The sequence below is a fragment of the Plectropomus leopardus genome, chromosome 8 (genome assembly GCF_026936395.1).
Source record: "Plectropomus leopardus strain MGB_pleo_1.0 chromosome 8, ASM2693639v1, whole genome shotgun sequence".
Taxonomy (NCBI): domain Eukaryota; kingdom Metazoa; phylum Chordata; class Actinopteri; order Perciformes; family Serranidae; genus Plectropomus; species Plectropomus leopardus.
The window spans coordinates 9,985,571-10,007,456 of NC_142183.1; the positions used below are offsets into that span (position 1 = coordinate 9,985,571).

At 38.2% G+C, this 21,886-nt stretch overlaps 1 protein-coding gene across 4 annotated transcripts in view; it reads left to right on the top strand.

The window, feature by feature from the left end:
• The window catches only part of fam13b (family with sequence similarity 13 member B), a 138,284-nt gene that overhangs the window by 38,841 nt on the left and 77,557 nt on the right, over positions 1-21,886 (top strand). For all 4 annotated transcript variants that reach the window (XM_042493280.2, XM_042493279.2, XM_042493281.2 and 1 more), the window contains exons 5-7: positions 1,081-1,258; positions 2,373-2,517; positions 17,222-17,349. In XM_042493280.2, the coding sequence (XP_042349214.2) occupies positions 1,081-1,258; positions 2,373-2,517; positions 17,222-17,349 (451 nt within the window). The remainder of the gene's footprint in view (positions 1-1,080; positions 1,259-2,372; positions 2,518-17,221; positions 17,350-21,886) is intronic.

Consider the following 21,886-nt stretch of genomic DNA (forward strand, 5'->3'; position numbering starts at 1 on the left):
AGATGTACATCAGCAACAATATTTAAAAAAAACAATAATAATAATGACAACAATACAACTAGGCCTAATTGAATCATAATAGTAATAATAATAATGTGTGTGTGTGTGTGTGTGTGTGTGTGTGTGTGTGTGTGTGTGTGTGTGTGTGTGTGTGTGTGTGTTGTCCCAGCAGTATTGATAATTTGTTTATGTGGTTGATGAGGTCAAAATCAGGATGTTAGTGTTCGAACTATATCCTCTCTTAAACCAACAACAGATGTTTTTCTGTAGGATGTACTTACAGTTTCAGCACATATGCCAGAAAGTTACTTTTAATTAAAGTTACCCACTACAGTTTTAAGAATTATTTTTTTTAATTAAAAAAAAAAGGACGTAATTAGGGAAATATGATCATGTGAATCGCTAAAGTTATACAGGATAGACCATTCCAGGCAACAAATTAAGAAGCGGAGTACTACATGTTTAAAGGACAACGTGTTCGCTTTCACAAATCTCCCACTTCCACATTTGCTCCGTTTCTGTCTCTCCTTTTTGCCCTGTTCCCTTTTGCTTCTGTCACAGATTATCTGGTCTAATCCCTGTGCCATGATGATGGTTGTTCCTGCTGCTGTCAGATTACAGCAGTGTGGTGGGGGGTGTTTCTGAGACTCTGTCATGTCATTCATTTTTCATTCTATTATATTCTCTAATGGCACAACTGTACCACTACATGTCCCTCCCTAATGCCATCTTCTGTTTCACCTCGTTTCACCTCTTCTCGGAGGATCATACATTAATCTTATCTGGCTCTGCATATTTTCTTGAGCGAGGAATTTTCAAGGTCAACTGTGAGAGAACACAAAGGATTTGACAAACCATAGCTCACTCCACAGTATCTCCAAATACAGTCATGAAACGAAGCGGTGTCGCAGCATTGAGGGCAGCATTTATAAAGCCTACACGTTTTTTTAGTGTTGATGGTAAAAAACAGCTTTTCCAGTAAAATTTATCACAGTTAGTGACATTGACTCATCGAATCTTACGAAAACATCAATATTTACATGCGATCATAACTGGTATTCTTCTCTTAAACATCTCCAGATTACAGCAACGAAGAGGATCTGTGTAGAAACCTGAAGTACCTGCTGCAGCAGCTTCCACAGCTGAACTACGGCCTGCTGCGTTTCCTCTGCCGCTTCCTGGCCAGCGTGGCTTCACTTCAGCAGGAGAGCTGGAACATCGGGACGCTGGCGGCTGTTTTCGGACCAGACATCTTCCAGTAAGATGTCCCATATAGGGCTATTTAATAATTGTGGTCAAAGTGTAGGTGGGATATTTTTTTATCTGGACCTAATCTGCCTTGTTTTAGTGTTTTAGTGACTAATAGGAACAATTTAATGTTTTGAGATTGGTCCGGTGTTGAGCAGGAGAGCTGCAGCCAGCAGGTGCGAAACGGGCTGTTGCACTGTCCGTTTACATCCAATAAAAGTTCCTGTTTTTGCCACTGACAAGTTTAGATTATTATTCCAAGTGTCTGACAGTTTATGAAGAACATCCCTACAGAGATAGACCTTTTTATTAGACAGTAAGTTTATTTTTACAGCCTTGAAATTGATATTGTCAAATCCTCAGACTCTGTTTAAATAAACAGTAATTTCAGCATGCACAGAGCTGGCATGTTTTCACATCTAACTGGGTGCATTAAGGGTTCATATAAACTTAACCAGAGTTGATGATTGTTGGAACAGTGAAAATACGAACCATGATGTTTTTTTCTGGGTTTTATTTTGTTTCGGTCGACTTTAAATGAATCGTGTTCTAGGATGATAAAATTACTGTTTAGTTAAATGGAGTCTGGTGAGTTTGGCACCTACAGCTGCTGGCTGTAGCTCTTGTTCCCATTAATCACTTATCCACAAAAACACTGGAAAATAGTGTCCAGGTTGAAATTATAGAACTTAATCTTTAATAATCACATTGTAACTCTGCAACCTTACCTGTCAGGTACTGTGAGCTAAGCGCAAGTGCATGTTTTACCACCTGACAAGTATTTACTTAAAAGTTTTATGAAGATCCAGGAAGGTTGTACTCTGTCTTTATTGTTTGCATCCTTATTTCTGTATTTAAATGTCCTGTGTAAAAACTCTAAAGTCATTTGGTTATAAATCTTTATGGGGAGGTAAATAATATGCCCATATCATCAGTGACAACAAGACTGCTGTGTGGCCATGCTTCTGACAATACTGACACATTTTTGGCATACACATTAATTTAAATCACATAGTATATAAGTACACACAGAGGAACTTTTATATGCTGCTTAAAATGATTGAACATCCCATGGAGCACATCGTACAGCCAGCACAACACACTCTCCTCTGGTCTGTTTGCAGTCTGTCAACAGAAGGAGAGGACCTTCGGGACCAGGAGTCTGTCAGCAGAGTCCTGGCAGAGCTGTTAGATAACCAGGAGGGACTGTTTGACTCGGAGGACGATGACGTCTCCACCACCAACGACTACAGCTCCATCAATGAACAGGTACTTTCTCCATCTATCACCTTTGTACCGTTCATCCTCTGGTGTATGTGGTAACATGAAGGCACACTGTCACATTTCATGCTTTTGCAAAGTTTTTTTTATGTCGAAGATGTAAAGAGAGAAACGTTTGATCTGAAGTCACAGAGAGGTTTTCTTTTATTCAGACCATTACTTATTTTAGTCTTCGGTCTCAAGCCTACACTTCTTCCTCCTTCCTGCCGTAATGATTCCCCTCAGGGATAAATAAAGCATGTTTTATCTATTTTTGCTCACCCCACCCTCCACTCAAGATGTAGTTATTCTTTTACCTCGATATAGTTCATGTATAAATCTACTGTTTGTACAATAAATGCCAAGTACCTGGTGATGTATTTACCTCCAGTTAAAAAAGAAAACAGAAAAAAAACATTACAAAAGAGACCAAAGCATAATCTACACATTTTTGAAAGGTCTTTTACGTAAAAAATAGTTATGAATACATGAATTCACTGTCTACATTCCTGACAAAATGGCAAAAAAGTCAGATTACAAAATCCGTCAAACTCCTCTTTGTCTTCTGCTCTTTTCTTCCTTTATTATGACACTGAGACTGAAGACTGTGGCATTTGACTCTGCCAGGGGTCAGGGGTGAAATTCTTTCTGGGTTAAAACACAACAATAGACAAATCCTTCAAAGATTTAAATTTTGGCATGCCAACAACAGCAAACTCACTCGAGTCAAGGTGGTAATAACAGAATTGTTTCTGGAAGTTTCTTCAGTCCTACATGATGCCGCAGCTAAATGTTTTAGTTTATTTCCTTAATGGGACTGATATTCATATATAAAGTTAAAAACATTTATTGTTTAGCTTTCAACAGTTAAATTCATTGCCAACTAATTTCGATAATTGATTAATGAGTTTGACTTTTTTCCAGAGAAAAATCTGACACCAGATTCTTAAATGTGAATTTCTTTGCTTCATTATGACAGTTAACTTTGGAAACACTGATCAACATTTTCAACATTTTCTGACATTTTATTGACCAAACAGCTAACGAAGTAATCAAGAAATGATTTGACAGTGATCATAATCATTAGCTGCAGCCGTCTTCCTGTAGTCCACGTTAGGTGAATGAGTGAATCGTGTACGACGCCTATGACCTATTTTCAGTGATCAAATATAATGGTTGTGGGTGAAAGTAAAAGTCAGCATTGTTTTGTCTTTATACATGGTTTCACATGTGACTTTACTGCTGAAGTCTTACTGTGACTTCAGCATTCAATATATTATATAAATCAGTATATATACACAGTACTATTGTTTACGTGGTATTATATTATGATGATATGGTTCTATTGTTTACAAAATACTGTCGTACATTTGAATGATTCTATGCCGTGATTACAAAAGCACAAACTCAGTTGGCTGAACTGTATGTTCTCATGTATGATTTTGAACCTTGGATTGAGGTTCTTAGTTTATAAATCATTTATTTAGTTGCTGGCTCTAGACAGGAATGTAGGAAATGCACAGGATACTGTATATGAGAGACTGCAGAAATTACATCAAGGTTGTACTACAAGTAGTCTTTGGTACTCCAGAGATACCAGTTTGAAAATCCTGCAACACCAGTTGAGATTAAAAGACTAAAATTCAATTCAGTTTAACTATATTTTGGATACATTTGCCCAGAGGTTGGGAATAAACTCAAGCCACAAGCCAAATGCAGGTAAAGTTTGCATTTGGCTGCCAGATTTGTTTCACTTAGCAGCCAAAAAACAATTGTAATCTATTGAGTGGTGGGTTGAAATCCAGCAGTCACAGTGGTAGCTGGACAAAAAGTTAATTTCCACGCCTATAACAGACTACACTACTTTGTCCTACCAAGAAACAGAAATCTCCTCCAGTAAAACGAACCACAATCACGCCAAGAATTTTTAATTGGCTGCAGGTCAGACACAAGTCGAGTATGAATGTAAGCAGTAACTTCCTCTAGCTATTGTTGTGCAGTACACAACAGACGTTCTTTCATCAACAAAATACTTCTCTGAAGAATCTGAAGAGTCCCACCCAAACACACACACACACACACACACACACACACACACACACACAGAGCACTGAATAGACCGCACGGTGTGTCAGGTGTGTCAGGTGTGTCAGGTGTGTCAGGTGTGTTCAGGTGTGTCCAGGTGTGTCAGGTGTGTCAGGTGTGTTCAGGTGTGTCAGGTGTGTTCAGGTGTGTCAGGTGTGTCAGGTGTGTTCAGGTGTGTCAGGTGTGTTCAGGTGTGTCAGGTATTAAAATAAAAGTGTGTACCAGACATTTTTTTCTCAGCTGTTAAACTGTGTTCGACACACACCGTTGTTCTCATACATTGAACACACACAATGTGACCGGCACACTAAACAGACTCAAAGGCATTTCCCTTGTTGCCCAGCAACACAGCGTCACTACAGCAGAAAGAATGGAGTGAAGTTAATATTTAAATTAACAGTGGTCTCATTACATTGTGTTATTGTATGTTAACATATACACAAACACAAGAATGACCCTTGATCGGTATCTCATGTTGGCTTTCTGCTGTAATTCCTGTCACATTTAAGATTACATTCAACACAACAGGGAAGCTGTGAAGATCGTGTTTAAATGTCCAAGTTAAGACAAAGAGTGATTGTGAAAGTCTGGCCTCTACACTATGTACGCCTGTTGAATTACTCTCCACTGCCTGCTTTGGGTTTTTGTTTCCTTCCTTCTTCCTTCTCAGATTCCCTCTTTTTATTTCTTCTTTGTTGCAGTTTCAATCTCTATTCTTGGAAAAGAAACTCTGTTCTGCCTTATTATTTTGAGTTTTTAGTAGCCCCTCTAACTTTGCCTTTTCGTGTCACAACATCGTGCCGTTATGCCGCCTTGCTGAAGGTACGATCGTGGAACGGGAGGACACAGTTGTCTCGCCTTTGAGCTGGCAAAAGAGGTGGTAACAGCACCAAAACTGCATCTATGTAAAAGGGACAGGCAGCAGGATGGGATTATGGGCGTGATGGGTGTGATGTTTTGACGGCGTGTTATGCGTGCAACCCACCGCGGGAACTTTAAAAAGCAGTTAGCAGCTTACTCAGAGAACGAAGAGCAGCCGGCAATGTCCGCAAATTGGGAAAACAATGAGATCAGCCACTGTATAACAGAGGCTGTTTGTTATTGCTATTGTTAATAAAGCGCTGCTGACGTGTTACATTAAATGTCACACCAGAGGTTGATGCTGTTAAATGTCACGCACACCTCGGCTCTTCTGCTTCTGCCGGCATGCCGCTATGATCACACGCTAGAGCGGCAAGAAGCCCCGTTGTTTGGTTCAGTCTAAAAAAGGAACTTTGTTTGTGTAAAAAGGGCTGATGTTATTTTCTGTCACAACCTTCACTTATTTAAGAAAAAAAATCCAGGTTCTTACAAAAGCTCTGACTCGTGGTATAATCTTAGATTGAAAATAAATCATCAGTAGAAATAGAAGTAGAAATTTCTTTCATGCAACTCTTTGAATTTCTTCTTTTTTTGTTAATTCTGTTTTTTTAATTTTGTTATTTTTTGGGATGGCCCGTCAGATGAATAGAATAAAGAATATAACATTAGTAGACCCGAGTGAGAGAAAAAGGAGCCGCAGGGACAGTGAGAAAAAACTCTGTTAAGACAAATCATCTGTGCACTGATCCCTGTGTCTTATGTAAGAGAGAGGGCAAAAAAGTGGGTGGTGTAGAAAGGTACAGGGAGAAAAAGCAGCCAGGAAGATGGGGGAGAGAGTGCAGAGAGAAGAGGAAGAAGGAAGTCGAGGGAGGGAGAGAGAAAGAGAGAGAAAAAGAGGGAGAGTTAGAGGTGGCGAGGGAGGGGAAGGATAAGAAAAGAAGCTGGCGATGATGTAACCATGCAACTCACACCTCCAGCCCCTGCACTACACTGGGGACGGCTCTCTGTGTGTGAACAAACCCTTATGAGGGGGATTATATCCCACACAGGAGACACGCATGCTCACAGTAACAGAATTAAGAGTTCAAAATACCTCACAGAGATGAACTAGAGCCATTCAGTTCAACTACAGAAGTAATGGATAATGCAAGTTTTAATAAATGGAGAGACATTAAAATACTGAAGAGCAGAGGAACATGAAAGATGGAGGCAGCGGGTACATTTACATGCACCCTGATATTCCATTTATTCATAATAGGACACTTTCTGAATTTGATACAGTTCATGTTAACAGCATATTCTGTTTGGGAAATCTGAATTAGGCCTTTTTCAGAATGAAGCATTTAATGATTGAAAAATGTAGAATTTGTTAGTGTTATTAAGAATGTAGGAGCGTTTTGTTGTATTTACAGCACATTTAGAACATCTCAATTTGGGTTTTTCCTGCCATTTACAACACACAGCCTCTTGCTTGTTTATGGTTAGCTCTTTACATTGTTCACAAACCAACTTACCAACAGTCTTTCTAAGACTGTGAGGTAGAGATGACTGCCTGGAAGAAAATCCAACATTTCTGCTCAGGAGGAGAAACTTATCTACTGTGACACAGTATGAAAAAGTTGGATATCAACAAATAAATGAATGAAAATGTTTGGCTGTGTTTGCATGGTTAAACAAGACTACCACTGCTGGAAAAGTTCACGACACAAGCGATACCCATTCTACTTTTCCACTTTTTTACGACACATTTTGATGCGATGTTAGGGCTCAATTTGTGGCTGTATGTCAATAAGAACATTAATTCGACATCTTTTTCATTGATCTTGATTTTATTTATGTAGCACATATTAAAAAAAACAGCAATCTTGTATATTTCAATTAAGGGAGACATGCAGGGGAAACCCAGAAAAGTGTCAGTGCATATTAATCATTTATAAGAAAAAACAGTTATACAATTGTTTAAAAATAGATACACATATAGGCCATAATAAAAAAATATTAATAAGAAAGGACAGGTAGATGAGCACAAAGAAAGTTATGTAAAGAAAAAGAAGAGAAGAGAAAAAGAAAGAAAAAAAACCCTCAAAACATCAGTTTGGGCTATTGTATTAGGAGGATATTTTTCATAGATTTCTGGCCTTGTAAACAGCTTAGTAAGAATATTGTCTTTTTTTGGAATAAGGGCAAAAACTGGAATATTTTGTGAATGTAAACAGAGTCGGTAAGAGAGAAGAAAAAGTTTCTTATGTCATGTAGAGCTGCAACAATTAATCCATTTTTGATCCACAGAAAATTTATTGGCAACTATATCTGTAATCATTTTTTAGTTTATTCATTTTTAAAGTAAAAATGCCAATAATGTAATATTTCCAGGTACTAAACTGTGAGGATTTGCTGCTTTTCTTGGTTAAACATTGTAGTAAATCTAATATTTGGGGGTTTGGAAATGTTTTGGACAAAACAAGGCATTCAATGAAGTCACTTTAGGCTCTATAATATTGTAACAAGCTATTTTTTTAATAATTAATTTACAGTTGAATCAGTAAGAAACGTAATGGTCAGTTGCAGCCTTCGTGTCATGACATGTTGGGGCACAACATTTAAACCTAGTGACGCTGGCATGGATCAGACAGTGAGAACTGCTTAACTGGATTGTTGCTTCTTTGTTGATGAAATGGGAGTCAGCTGAATTATTGTTTAGATAAAGGTGAGGCTGTGCTGAGGCTTGTTGCTGCAGAGATAACACCAGTGGGTGTGTTGTTTGTGGCGCCTCAGTATTGGGAGGTATTGTGAGGAAAAATAAATCAGAAAACAAAAAAAGAATATAAATTACATCTTATGTATATGTTCAGCAAAGAGATGTCCTGAGGCATTTTCAGCCTAGCTTGTGACAAAGGCTGGACTGTTGGAGAGTCAGTTTTGTTTCCTCACAACACGTTTTTTCGGGAAGCACACGAGGCAGAAAACATACCAGTTTTAAACCACAACCGCATTGCATCCTGTGGCGTTAGAAAGCAACATGCTCTGTTCTGACACATCCCTCTTGGAAACTGAGTTACAGGGCAGAACCGGTGTAGTGAAATATGAAGAGTAAGCAGACTGTCCCATCTTAATAAGCTCCTGTCTCTGGTTTTGGGCTGCTGTTGGTTTAGCTGTGGAGAAAATGTGACCTGTGGGCTTGAATTGATATAGGTACTGAATCTTAGCCCTCAGTGTGATGGCAATTTTACATGTTGGCGTCATATCTGACGGCTGCAGAAGCATGAGATAAAACATGCATGTTGTGTAAAAAACAAACAAAAACAAAAAACTCATTCAGTCAGTATCAGAGCAGCATACCCTCCCTATATTTTTGCCAACTGCAGGATGAATCTATGAATTTCCAGGTGAATGTTTTACATGTGGCATGCAAGCAATTATGAATTGAACAAGAGTCTCAACTTCTTGTTATTCTGTTCTTGTGCATTGCTGGCCATTAAAAAAAACAGCAGATGAAGTCTGTCAATAAATGATAAAACTAAAATTTAAAGGGGGATTCATGTGTAAGCGGGTCTTCTGGTGTCCCTCTTGCTCACAGTGGTGACTAATGAAGACTTAAATGCAAAATAAGTTTTGAAATCTGTCTGTGATGCAGCTTGTGAGGAGACTGAGAGCACTTTTCTTACTTTGCGCAAACTCAAAGATACTGTAATATCTGAGTAAAACTTAAGAAACACCAGTGTAACGTTAAAGGGACGGTCTATTTAAACAATACATTTTGGTAGGTGTATACTAAATAAATAAGAAGACAGACAGTCTGTCCAACACTGTGTCAGTAAACTGAAGTAGTTTCCCCCAAAGACCGTTTCAAACATGATGTATTCAACATTGATGGCTTTGTTTATCTGTTAAAGGGACAGTTCAGCCCAAAATCAAAAACACATATTGTTTCTTTTACCTGTAGTGCCATTTATCAATCCAGATTGTTTTGGTGTGAGAAGCTGAGTGGAGACATCGGCTGTATTGCCTTATTTCAAATATAATGGAACTAGATGGCACTCAGCCTGTGAAGATAAAAAAATACTTTTGAAAAACTCAACAGCAATGCCTCTTTCCAGAAATCATGACCTGGTTACTCAAGATAACACAGACCTTGTTGTGAGCAGTTTCATGTAGGAACTATTTTCTTTTTGCCAAACTACACCCACCAACCAAATCACCAGGTAGAAAGAAACGTGCACCGACTCATGGACGAGGCTCATACTCGCTTTAACATGATATGTAAACATTAACGGCATGGAGGTGAGCTAGCAGTAGACACACACGTTATTCTGTGCAGCGATATGGTAGATAAGTGAAGTGAGGTAGAAAGAAGGCAGAAATCTGTGGTGGATATCTCCAACACTCTGCAACGTGCACCAAAACAATCTAGATCAGTTATTCCCTAACTGGTGGGTCACGGTCCAAGAGTGGGTCGTGGATCCATCCTGAATTGAGCGTAAGTCACTCATGAACATGTAAAGTTTGCAAAAATTTGTTTTGAAATATACTGAGTTTCTCCCACAGAGCTTTTATTTTGAAGTGCCGCGTTGTTTGTTTTTGCGATTGGTAATTTATAAGGTGTGGACCTCCAACCAGTGACTAAGAGGACATCTGAACCCTATGACAGGACCAGCTGGGAACCACTGATTTAGATTAATAAATAGTACTACAGGTAAGAGGAAAATATCTTTTTTTAATTTGGGCTGAACTGTCCTTTTAACAGATAAATGAAGCCGGTGATATTAGGTACATCATATTTAAAAAGTGCTTTGATAGCAACTTCACCAGCCTGTTGGTCCGACCGTCTGTTGTCTGTCTACTTAATTAGCCTCTTAATGCTGGCCTTATTTCTCCGTGTCTGTTAGTGTAACCTGAGCAGATGTATATGAATCAGGATGTGTCCTGTTACTTTGCCTCTGCCAACTTAGTCAAGTGTTTCTGGAGCCGAGCCATGTTTAAATCCACCCCAGACTATGGACATCAATTGGAACTGGGGGAGCGGAGTAATATTACAAACATCAGAGGCTGACATAATTTTCAGCAGTCTATAAAGATGGGAACATATATACACACACACACACACACCCATATGACCCTGCGACACTGTGATAAGCCGTTGAGCAATAACCTGTTTACCATGGAGTTATTTAAGGAAGAGGTGATGGCCTAGTTGGACAGTAAAGGAGATTTATAATATCTCTGTAAGAGGACGTGTAGTATGAATACACCTACACATTTTTTTTCCACAGTGAGTTCTGAGAACTACACATTGATTTATCTACTTTGACTGCATTGTATGAGTGGTCGGAGAGAACATGCACGTCTGTAAATCAGTTTCTAACACATTTGGAGGTATGGATGAGAGAGAGATCGCACAGCCCACTCACTGCAGGAACGTTAGGCCAGAGGGCTCATCTCCAGCGGTACTGCTGGAAGTAAACAGTACAGTCGCACAGGCCGGAATGAGCGAGCACGCACTGAGCGGAGGAGAAATTGAACAGTTTGAACCTTTGTACTAAGAACTTTTTTCCAGTGGTCAATTTCTGCCACTTGAACAATAAAATGTTTATTGTAAACACAACTCATTTGGAGGTCTCACTGTTTGATCCCCCCAGCTTAGATATGAGATAAGAGGATAATTTTCTCTCTTTGATGGACATCTCACTGTTTCATTTATGCGATTTAAGCCATACTCATTTGTTATCAGATGTTTATTTTATCTTTATTAGTTATTCATGCCAGCCGTCTTTGGTGACATGCTTTAATCACCTGGACATAGTGTGTTTAATAGTGCAGCAGAGCAGGTAGTGATTTGGATCATAGAAACGTGAATCATAAGATATAATTTGTCAGTAATGGGCGGATGCACAAGCTGGTTGACTGAATGGCTTACAACCAAAACTAGAGTAGGTCAACTTCCGTGCGTCAGCCACCACACGTCCCAGTGTGTCAGTAAACCAAAACAAACATATCAATCATAGTAATTAAACTGTAAAACTGGTCCTGACTGCATTGCTACTGGTGTGTTTTTCCCCTGTGTGCAGAACTAGGTCACAGAGAGGCCAAGGCTGAGATGTTGTGTCTCTTATGTTAACAACAAAGAAAAAAATTAATAAGGACTGCACTTATAAAAAAAACCCAAAAAAACCATCCGGAATAGTCCAGCAACACTTAGCATGTTTAGTTTTCTTAAAAAAGGAAAAAAATCTGGAAATATTATCATATAATTATCATAATCATATTAATGGTTGAAATTATTTTTTAAGAAAAGAAAAACGTCAATTTGTGTACCCTAGAACAAAATCTGCCTGATAATTCAGCATCCTATCCTCAACAAAAACTTTCTTGGTTTGTCTTTCTGCTGTTTCAACAATCACCAACTCTGGTTTTGTTTAATTAAATCCTTAATTCATCCAGTTAGATGTGAAAATCTGCCTCTATACACACTAAAATTACTGTTTAAAAATAGTGTCTGGTGGGTTTGCAGTTCTCAGTTTTGTGGCTGTTTTGGTCACAAAAAAAGGATCTTATTTTTTTAACAATTTGACAGAAAAACTGGACCAATTTCAGAAATTGTTGTTACCATTAGTCACTTCGACACAAAAACATGGGAAACAAGGGGTCAGGTTGAAAAATGCCAATGTTACCCTTTAACGTCAGAATAAAAACGGCACACAAAGAGGCCTTGAAAACCACAGTTTGAGACTTGTTAGGTTCAGCCACAGGCAGTTGTCATTGTTCAGTGTTCTTGGCCCACTAACATTTCAAGTAATGATGTCACTAAGGCTTGTTGTTTTCTCTGTTTTCCATCTCGAAACATTGGAGCGGGACGCTAAACCAGGGCCAAGGCCAGGACCTTTTGTTCCCGGGCGCTCTCTGCCCCGTCTTTTCACCCACTCAGGCGCACAAACACAAACTCCACACAGAGCTCAACTTGTGTATCGAAAGCCGACATAATACAAAGAGAAACTTTTTTTGTTGAAGTCAGATTTTTGAGTTAACATGATTATACGTTTTCCACAGTCTTAAATAAGGGGATAATATTTTCAGCTGTTCCAGGTCGTCCTGACAGGAGATTAACAACTCTTATCCTCTAATGTTATTACATCACCTCAAAGGCTTTCTGACAACTAACTCAGCAGCGCTTCCATCGTATGAATGAACGCCTATAGCTCAGAGGACAGTTATACATTCAAAATTCATTGTTCATTATGTCGACTGCATTTCAATGTAAACGCAATGAGGCCTGTATATTTAAGTTAATATCCAGACTCATTTTTCCACATCACAGATCAGCGGCCGTGGTAGAAAAGCTCCTGGTAGCTGGTGTATAATCCAAGGTTATATTCATGGCATCATCCATTCATGACACCGGCGAAGAGCTCTGAATGAATTTTACATGATGATGTAGATCAGACTTTCAGCCAAGGTCCTTAGGTCCCAAAATCTTGGACATTTTTATTCCGCCCTTGCAATCAGTAAAACAGTTTCACGCAGAGAGAACACTGTGATAGCAGGAAGCTGTTTGTTTAATGAAAACTTTCTGTAGATTATTTTCTCAGAGCTGTTTGAAGAGGTGTTGTCCCAACTGTTTGTCCCACAGTCGTAGATAATTATTTGTCGCTGAGTTTACATAACTGATTAAAATAATGGTAACATTTTCCTTTGAACCTGATGTTGTGGTTATATGATACTTTACTAAAACCACTAAGCCACTTGAGCGGCCCCTGAAGATAGAATTTGAACCATTATTGGCATATTTATAATGTACACTATTTATGCAATTTGTGAGGTGTTTATTTTGTCTTAATATGTCAGTATCATGAGTTTACAATGTATTTATTGACAGGCAACATTTGCAATATTCCACTCTCTTTCTCTCTCAGAAACACAACACACATTACAACAGTTGAATTTTAAAACCGTGTTCTCCTCCTTCTAACACGAGCACCATTTCAGAAATAATCTCAGTCCATACTAACACATCTAAAAATCAATATCATATGAACATTCATATACAGTGGGCATGAACTCACTGTAGTTCTCAGAAGCAGATTGTCTAGTCAGTGGTTGGTGGTTTAGTTGTACAAAACATTACGAGGAAGACGACAGTGATGAAAAGTAAGACCAGAGATATCTCTGCTCGGTCTGACAGTAAAGAGGAACTCTCACTGAAAGTAACATGAGTGCAAGGCTGTCACAGCAGGTGTAAACGTAGTTTTGGTGTTGTAGCAAAGTGAAAACAGGAAGACTGAAACAACCCCAACATGAAGTGAACATGAGTGTCTGCATCATTGTTCTCTAAAGTCTCAATTTCCTCCTGTCCAGACCTAACGCAATCCTGAAGTCTTCTAAAACAGTCTCCTTTTTTAAGCATAGCAATAGTTATGGGTTTTAAAACCAAAACTGGTGAATACATTTTAGGGGTGAGTGTAGAAATTGTCTTGTAAGCTTTCCATCATGTGAGCAGGTCTTATGATCGGTCATACTGGAGACCACAGTTATACTATTAAGAATACACAACGGCAGATAAAGATTGGTGACCGTTCACTCAGCGAACCCTTAGATATAAAATCGACATAAAATCGTATGTATTTAAAGTTGTAACCTGTCAAAACTAAAGTATAGATATCTTGAATTGCAGCAATTAAGGCCAATTTTCCAATGAAATCCAGGTTTACATCTGACATTTCTTTGACCTTGACTGATAAATGAATGACAAGTGAATCACAGGGAGTGTTTTCCAAAGATAAGGGCAGCAGTTTAACTGCAATTGCAACATTAGGCACCAGAGACAAGGTCATTTGTGTAAATCTCATAAGGGAGCATCAGAGTGCAGTTGGAGTGAGAAGAGGGTGTGGTGATTAATCCTTTCTCAGCTTTGCATACCATTGAATCATTTATTTAACATTTTACAGACACCGGCACATAAAGATGAGCATCACAGTGCGGCTCCTCATGTCCTGCACAACAACACGTGAACATTTTCTCTGCTGTGAAAGTTGAATTTTAGAAGCTCTTCAACGTTGTGCACATATGGAACGATACGAGCCGGGAGTGGGATTTCTTTACCTAATCGCGCGCACACACACACACACACACACACACACACACACACACACACACACACACACACACACACACACACACACACACACACACACACACTGAGATGAGTCTTGTGAGTCATCCTCCATAATCTGCACATGTGACGATGCAAGAATTCCCTGACAGCCAATCAGGGCTCTTGGAACAGAGGTGTTGCCGTAGCAACGGCACAGTGACAGCAGCAGATGGGGTTTGCTGCTGAGAAGAAGAAGGAGAGAAGAGACGAGGACAAACAAAGCGATGCAGAGGAGAAAAGAGTCTCATGACAATGAAGCCAGTTCATGACCTTATAACCCCGGTTTAGTTTTATCTGACGCTTGTTGCAAAAAGCCGCACGTGAATGGAAAAGCCTTTCTGACCAAGTATAGCTTCAACCACATTGACATTTGATTACATTTATTCAGAAAAATCTCACATTACTTGAGATTAAATCAACAAAACAGAAAGGCGCTATTTACAATTGGTAAACTGCTGCCCAAGGATTTATGTTTGTCTTGTTCACATGCTGTCAGCTGTCTGTATTATGAAGAGTTATTTCTGTCCACATATTTAATACCCTCCTCTTCTTCTCTCCAGCATCTACCTCCCCTCCCTCCCCTCCCTCCTCTCCCTCCTCTCCTCACTCTCTCATTTACTGTCACATTCATTACATTCAGCCCTCCATCACTCCCTGTCCTCACTCTGGCTCTCTTTACCTTCCTCCTGTCGTCTTCACTCCCTCTATCTATTGCATTGACCTCTACCTTTAAACTAAGGCTAAAAAATATGATTGTAATATGTTTTTTGCAGTTTAAATTGTGAGATACATAAAATGTTACATACATTTTTGTATCTTCAGTTGAAAATAAAGTTTTAAGACCATCTTCTTAAAAATCAAAATACTTAAAATAAGCGAATCCTAAAGAACAATTCCCTTCATCGTCTTTACTCCCTGCAACACCATAGCAACACATATTTAAATCATGTAAAATCTTGTAAAGTTTTTATCTTATGTTGAGTGGTAAAATAGTTTTGATTGTTTTTTTTATTTAGATTATTTTACCAGGAATATTCAATTCCCACTGTAGTTCAACATCTCTTTTAAAAGGGGCTCTTTGCCCAGGCAATGGCATAAAAAAATTCTGATAAAAAAAAAAACAACAACCCAACAACATACTGAGAAAACAAAATGACAAAAAAAGTTTTTTAAAAAGTTTAAAATAAATGTATAAAACACTTACAACAATGAATTAACAGTGTTCAGTGACAGGTTGCAAATTCAGAGCTCAAATAGTCCGTAATCAAGAAGAGGACCAAAAACGATTGTTTTTCAGGAAAAAAGCCAAATTTTTGTCTGTTGAAACTGGTCAATCACGTCATTATTTAAAGTAACAATCTGATATACACCCATAGTGGTAATGTATCATGGTGGCCCTCCAACTTTGCTGTATTACATTATTCGTAATGTGACGAGGGTACATTGCTAAGTCAACATGAACGTGATCTCTCACTTACTTAACTCACCCTCCTTTAAACCCTCCAGCCCCTCTTCTCTGTCTCGCCCTCTCCCTCCTGTCCTTTTTTAATATTCTGTTTTTATCTCTCAGCTCACTGCTCTGTCTGCCGTGTAAATGTGTTACTCATTAGCTTCATCCATATTTAGATTTCTTTTGGAACAAACTGTGGTTTCTTATTCCTGTCATGCACACATAAACACTCAGTATATATGAACAGAGACTATCAGCACCTTTTCTCTGACCAGAAATCTTTGCTACAACTGCAGACACTAAAAGTCATAACTAAACTTAATAAAATGAGGAAGGGAATGGTGTCTTTTATTGATATGACCTTTGAGGATTTCAAAAACATGGTGAAGGGGAGCTTTTATATTTATCCCCGAGTTAAATATAATCCTTTAAATTCAGAGGGTCAGGATCAATATCCAACATCCTTTTTATTACACAGAAATATTAAAAGTGTTGTTGGTGTTACAAATCTGCTGGAGAAAGCTTTGGTACCAAATGAATCCATGAGTAAATTTCAGTAAATGATAGCTATGACCTTTTGTCTTTGTGAACATAATCTTTTTTTAATTCATAAAAATCCTGTAACAAATGCTGTTATCCTCATCACTGAACTTCCTCGTGAGCCTGTTAACTGTCAGTGTAAAAGAAGGGCTATTACATTTCTAATATTTGATCCTAATCTGGTGCTAATGGGAAATTCTCTTTACCGCAGATATTAAGAGAAAAAAATAAATAAAGTAGAATGTCCTTACTTTTATTTGTTTTCTTAGGAAGTTTATTTTTCTTTTGATGTATGAGTAAGTACAAAAAAACATGATATACATCTTTATTTGTGCCTATTTTATATACTTAAAATCAGACACAGTAACATCAGAAATCTTAAAAATATTTTTTAAATTTTTCTTTCAAGACATTTGTATCAGTCACATTAACCTGCAGGAAAAATAGTCCAGTTTAACTCCAAAAAAGGCTTAGAAAGTTTAGAATTGCCAAAGAGAAATCCTTATTTTGTAACTTTGGCCGTCTCTGATCTTTTGTCCTGTCATTAACAATGTCCTCACATGCTTTTCATCCCCATAAATAGATCATAATTAGAGGTGACCTTTTTGTGTCCTCGGTGTTTCTGTCTTCAGATCACCGAGCTGTTAGATGATGAGAAGTGTGAGGCCGAATGTGAAGAGCTGCCTCAGGACGGAGAGGAGGGTCCTGCCTCCTCTGACTCACCACAACACACACACACTGACGACGGCCCCACAGCCAGGTAAGACACTGCTCCATCTTACGCTGTTACATAAGACGCTTCATTAGATGTTGTTTGTCGTTGGGTCATCCCAGAATGAGAATGAAATAATACAAGCGGATGTTACATGTTGCAAAGATCCCACACTGGATCTAAACCAGGACGCTGCAGTTTCGGGATATTTAGTTAAGAATCTGTAATAATCTTTTGTTTGGTTTATTGTGTATTTCTGAGTAATAAAATAAATTAAAAAAGTAATACAAAATTTTTTTGATCATTTTTTAAAAAGTTTAGCTCAGGGCTGTGCTTTCAAAGAGTCTTTCTCCATCGTGCGTCTCACCAAGTCAAACAAAATAATCAGAAACACAATCGGGTTTTAGTGCCAAGTACATTTATACTTACAAGGACTTTGACTTGGTGTTTTGGTGTAAAAAAATTAACATAGAGGAAGAATAAAAAATAGTAGCGTTAATGAGATATAAGCAATATAAAAATAGAAAATGAAAAACAAAATATAAAGAACATAAAAACAAAGAAATGATGACACGATATTTTTAGAGATTTATTACTGGTTAATGGTATACAAATAAAAGTGATTTAAAAATTGTGCTTCATGGCATAGTCATGGTAGAAAATAGGATTATGTTGTTTTCTTAATAATCGTATAGGTGTATTAAAAATACTATGAATAAGTCATGAATAAGCTTGTCAACTAGTGTCATTTCACCTGATGAAATATTTATGAGCTGTTTGTATTAATTAGTCTACACTCTCGTTCACAAAAGGATTACGTGACTTTTGCGGCCAATAAATCAACCAAGTACGAAAAGACACTATAATTCTCAAAGCACCAGCAAAGGGTTAAGTGCACCCTTAACTGTGCTGCCAAGCCAATAGCGTCTTGAGGCTCTTGTGGTATTTGCACGTATTTAAATTTAAATATTTTGCTGTTAAATCTACCCTTTTGAATCAATGTAATAAGGTGCAGACAATTGCATTCAGCTGCAAAACTTTATGGGCGTGTTTGCGCTGTAATATCATTAGCACTTTATGTTTTGTGAATCAGACTCTGAGAGTGACTTTTGTAAAGTATAGATAGAAAATCTCCAGAGTGAGCTGGAAAGAAGTGACAGGCAGTCTGACAACATATGATATATATGTAATATACATATTCTACATAGTCTACTTGTTTTAATAATAACTCAGGTGTTAAATAGTTGACTTGTTTTAAGAATTATGTAAATGTTATTTTAAATGTAACCTTTACATCAATACTTTCAGATTCAAATTACAACAAACCACATGTTCCTAAAGTTCCCTCTACAGAGGGCTGTCCATATTTGAGTCACCTGCTCAGTCTTTGACATCACAGTCAGTGGACCAACGTAATGAGAATACAATCATCCAAAATGTTTGTTAATTCAGTTTCACAGTCACAGCAGTTTTCGATTGGTCACACTGAAAGATGCGGAGCTTGTGTTCTGACAAACCAGACGACAAAGGTCTGACGCACACATGCGGACACTCACGTACGCAGGATAATAATGTGGCTCCTCAGACCGAGAGACCGGAGTTCAGTCCCCCTGCAGGAAGAAAAAAATCTTCTCAGGTTCTTCTGATCTGATGATCCCCTTTAAGTTGACCCAGACTCCCGGTTATAGACACACACACACATCTTACAGCTCGTTCTCTTAAATCTCTGGCATAAATCCAATGAAAACACTAAGGATGTATCGGTTAGACCTGCACGAAGGAGATGATAATGCCGATTAGAAATATGCGAGTATATTATATAAAGTAGAAGTATATGCAGGTTTCACTCGCAGTTTTTGTTAGCCAGATTTAATCAGAGACAAATTTAAAAGAACAAATTCAACAGTTTTTAACCTTGGAACAAGAAGCATGAATTTAGTCACCCTGTTGATGTTTTTTTAATCTGGTTTGAATCAAAATTAACTTTATTGCATCTTCAGCAGAGAACTACAATAAGTGAGTGAGAGTCAATGTCTGATAGAAAAAGGCAAAGCGTTTTCATGACTTACAGTATTTTTTTCCAGTATGCAAAATAATCAATGTACACCAATCCAGTTTACAAATACAACTTTACTCGAGAGAATATTTACATTTTAGATGCAAACAGTACTTTATTAAGATAGGGTTGTTATTAATACTGCAAATAGGCTTGTCATCTCCCAAATTAACAATTTGTTTTTATTTGAAAATAAATCTTTTAAACCAGCTTTTGAACATTTATTTTCTTTTTATTATTTAAATTAGCATCTGTGTCCAGATTCCACAGTGGTTTATGCTCTGTGTTACAGCCAGGCTGCTGCACTATATTATCACGACATTATTGCCTTTTGTACCTTATACGAGACTGTTTTATGTGTCCAGTTACACAGTGTGAAGCACACGGCAGTTCGTCTCCCGTCCCATTGTCCTTGGCTGCAATGGTTTTAACCCTTTTGTTTAAAAACAAGAGTTGATTTTAATTTTATGTCTTCATCCAAGAAACTGGTTTTGTTGCTGTCTTGATGTGGAGACCTCAAATTGTTTTGGATCTTGATTCATAGTCGTTTAACCAGCAAAACTCTTCTTTGTTCAGCACCAGGTGTGCAGTGTTGAACCTGTTAGATAAAGACAAGCGTCACAGCAGTGTGGGACAATAAATCAGTCTGCTGTGATTCTGTCCAACATTCACTGCGCTGTGTGTGTGTGTGTGTGTGTGTGTGTGTGTGTGTGTGTGTGTGTGTGTGTGTGTGTGTGTGTGTGTGTGTGTGTGTGTGTGTGTGTGTGTGTGTGTGTGTGTGTGTGTTTGTGTCTGTGTGTGTGTGTGCGTGCATGCGCGTGTGTGTGCATGTGCGTGTGTGTGTCAGGGTCATGCTGCTAGCCGTGTCCTACTGGCCTTTAAGATGATTACAGCCAGTAATCCATAATCCACACACACACACACACACACACACACACACAGTGTTTGTTGCACTACACACACTCATGCTCACATTAATTGGACTGTGCAGTGCAGGCAGTATATCTTTCACTGTAACTCAGAGACAGTTGCATACACAAAATTTGTCCCATAGTGGACGTTGCTGGATCAAGACTTCAGGATGCCGATGTCCAGTTTAGTCCCTCTGAGCTGCAGTTCAGCAGGCTGTAATATGATGCAGAAGGTGATGGATAACTAGAGAGTTCAGACAGCTACAGTATGCGTATCATCTGTGCACAGGTGTCACATTGTTTGATATCTAAGTGGTTTAGTTGTTAATTAATTGTTTGTGGGGCAACACAGAGATCCGCGTGTGTGTGTGTGTGTGTTTGTTTGTGTGTGTTTTACTGACAGCTGTTGTCCATCGGCACTCAAAGCTTTACAGATTGCTGATGAATATCTGAGGGAGTCACATGCAGCACATTATTAAAATGAAACGCTGGCCAGACTGTTTTTATTTTTAAGTGTGGTGTGAGTGTTTTGGTCGGTATTAATTCTCTTTTAGCTGCGGCCAGCCTGCAGCCATCATCCCCGTGACCTTGTGTAACCTCAGTGTCTGGTCTGGGGGATTATTGTCTGTATTTGGAGACCATGGAGTCACCAGCCTACGCCTCAAAGCCATTTAAATAATTTAGGCCCAGAGCTTTAGAGAACCCGTCTGTTTAAATTGCTAAAACAATCAAAGCACTCTCGATTAGAAGTGTTTAGTCTTATTGTTCATCTGACCTAAGACAAAGGAAAATGCTTTTTGTATTTTATGTGGAAAATGTCTCATTTCAGTTCCAGCTCCACATGTAGAAAACCGCAGATGCGGGCCTGAGGCTTTGTAATTGCAGCACAAATTACACAGAAACATCAGATATTAAACACAACTGTAGAAAAAATACTGTCTTCAGTAACCGTATTTCAGCCTGTAAACAGAACTATAACAATAATGGTTATGTTTTCTTGTGGTTATGTTTAGTGCTGCAACTAACATTTATTTTCAATATTGATTAGCCTGATGATTCTTTTCTTGCTTGTGTTTGGCTTATTTTTGACCAATTTTATAGTATCAAAATACAGAAAATTGTGAAAAAGTACTATTTAAAATGCCAAATTCAAATATTTAAACAGCATCTTTCTCTGACTAAAACACCCACAGTTAATAGAGCTTTGCAATTAATCAGATTTTATTTCAAGTTACTTTTTTGGCTTCCAGTGATTATGAAAATAAGTTAATCAAGATAAAGTAATAGTTGTGCGGCATTCTGTTTGCGTTGAAACGCACCCCTTTTTTTTTTTTTACAGTGTTACTAACTAAAATTTACCAACTTCTTAGACGCTGTTAGTGACTTTATGTCTTAAAAGCAACTCATGACAAATTTAGTGACTTATTCAGATCATCAGAGAAAAAGCGAGCAATATATTCAGATATATAATACTGTAATTCATTCCCATACATGCTGCTCAGAGTAATCGCAGTCAAAGGCTCTTGTGCCACCAGCACGGGGCCCTCCCTCTTCTCTTGCACTGTGATTTTATTATTATATATTATTCATTTTATTCATTTGTCTTTTTTAGTCATTT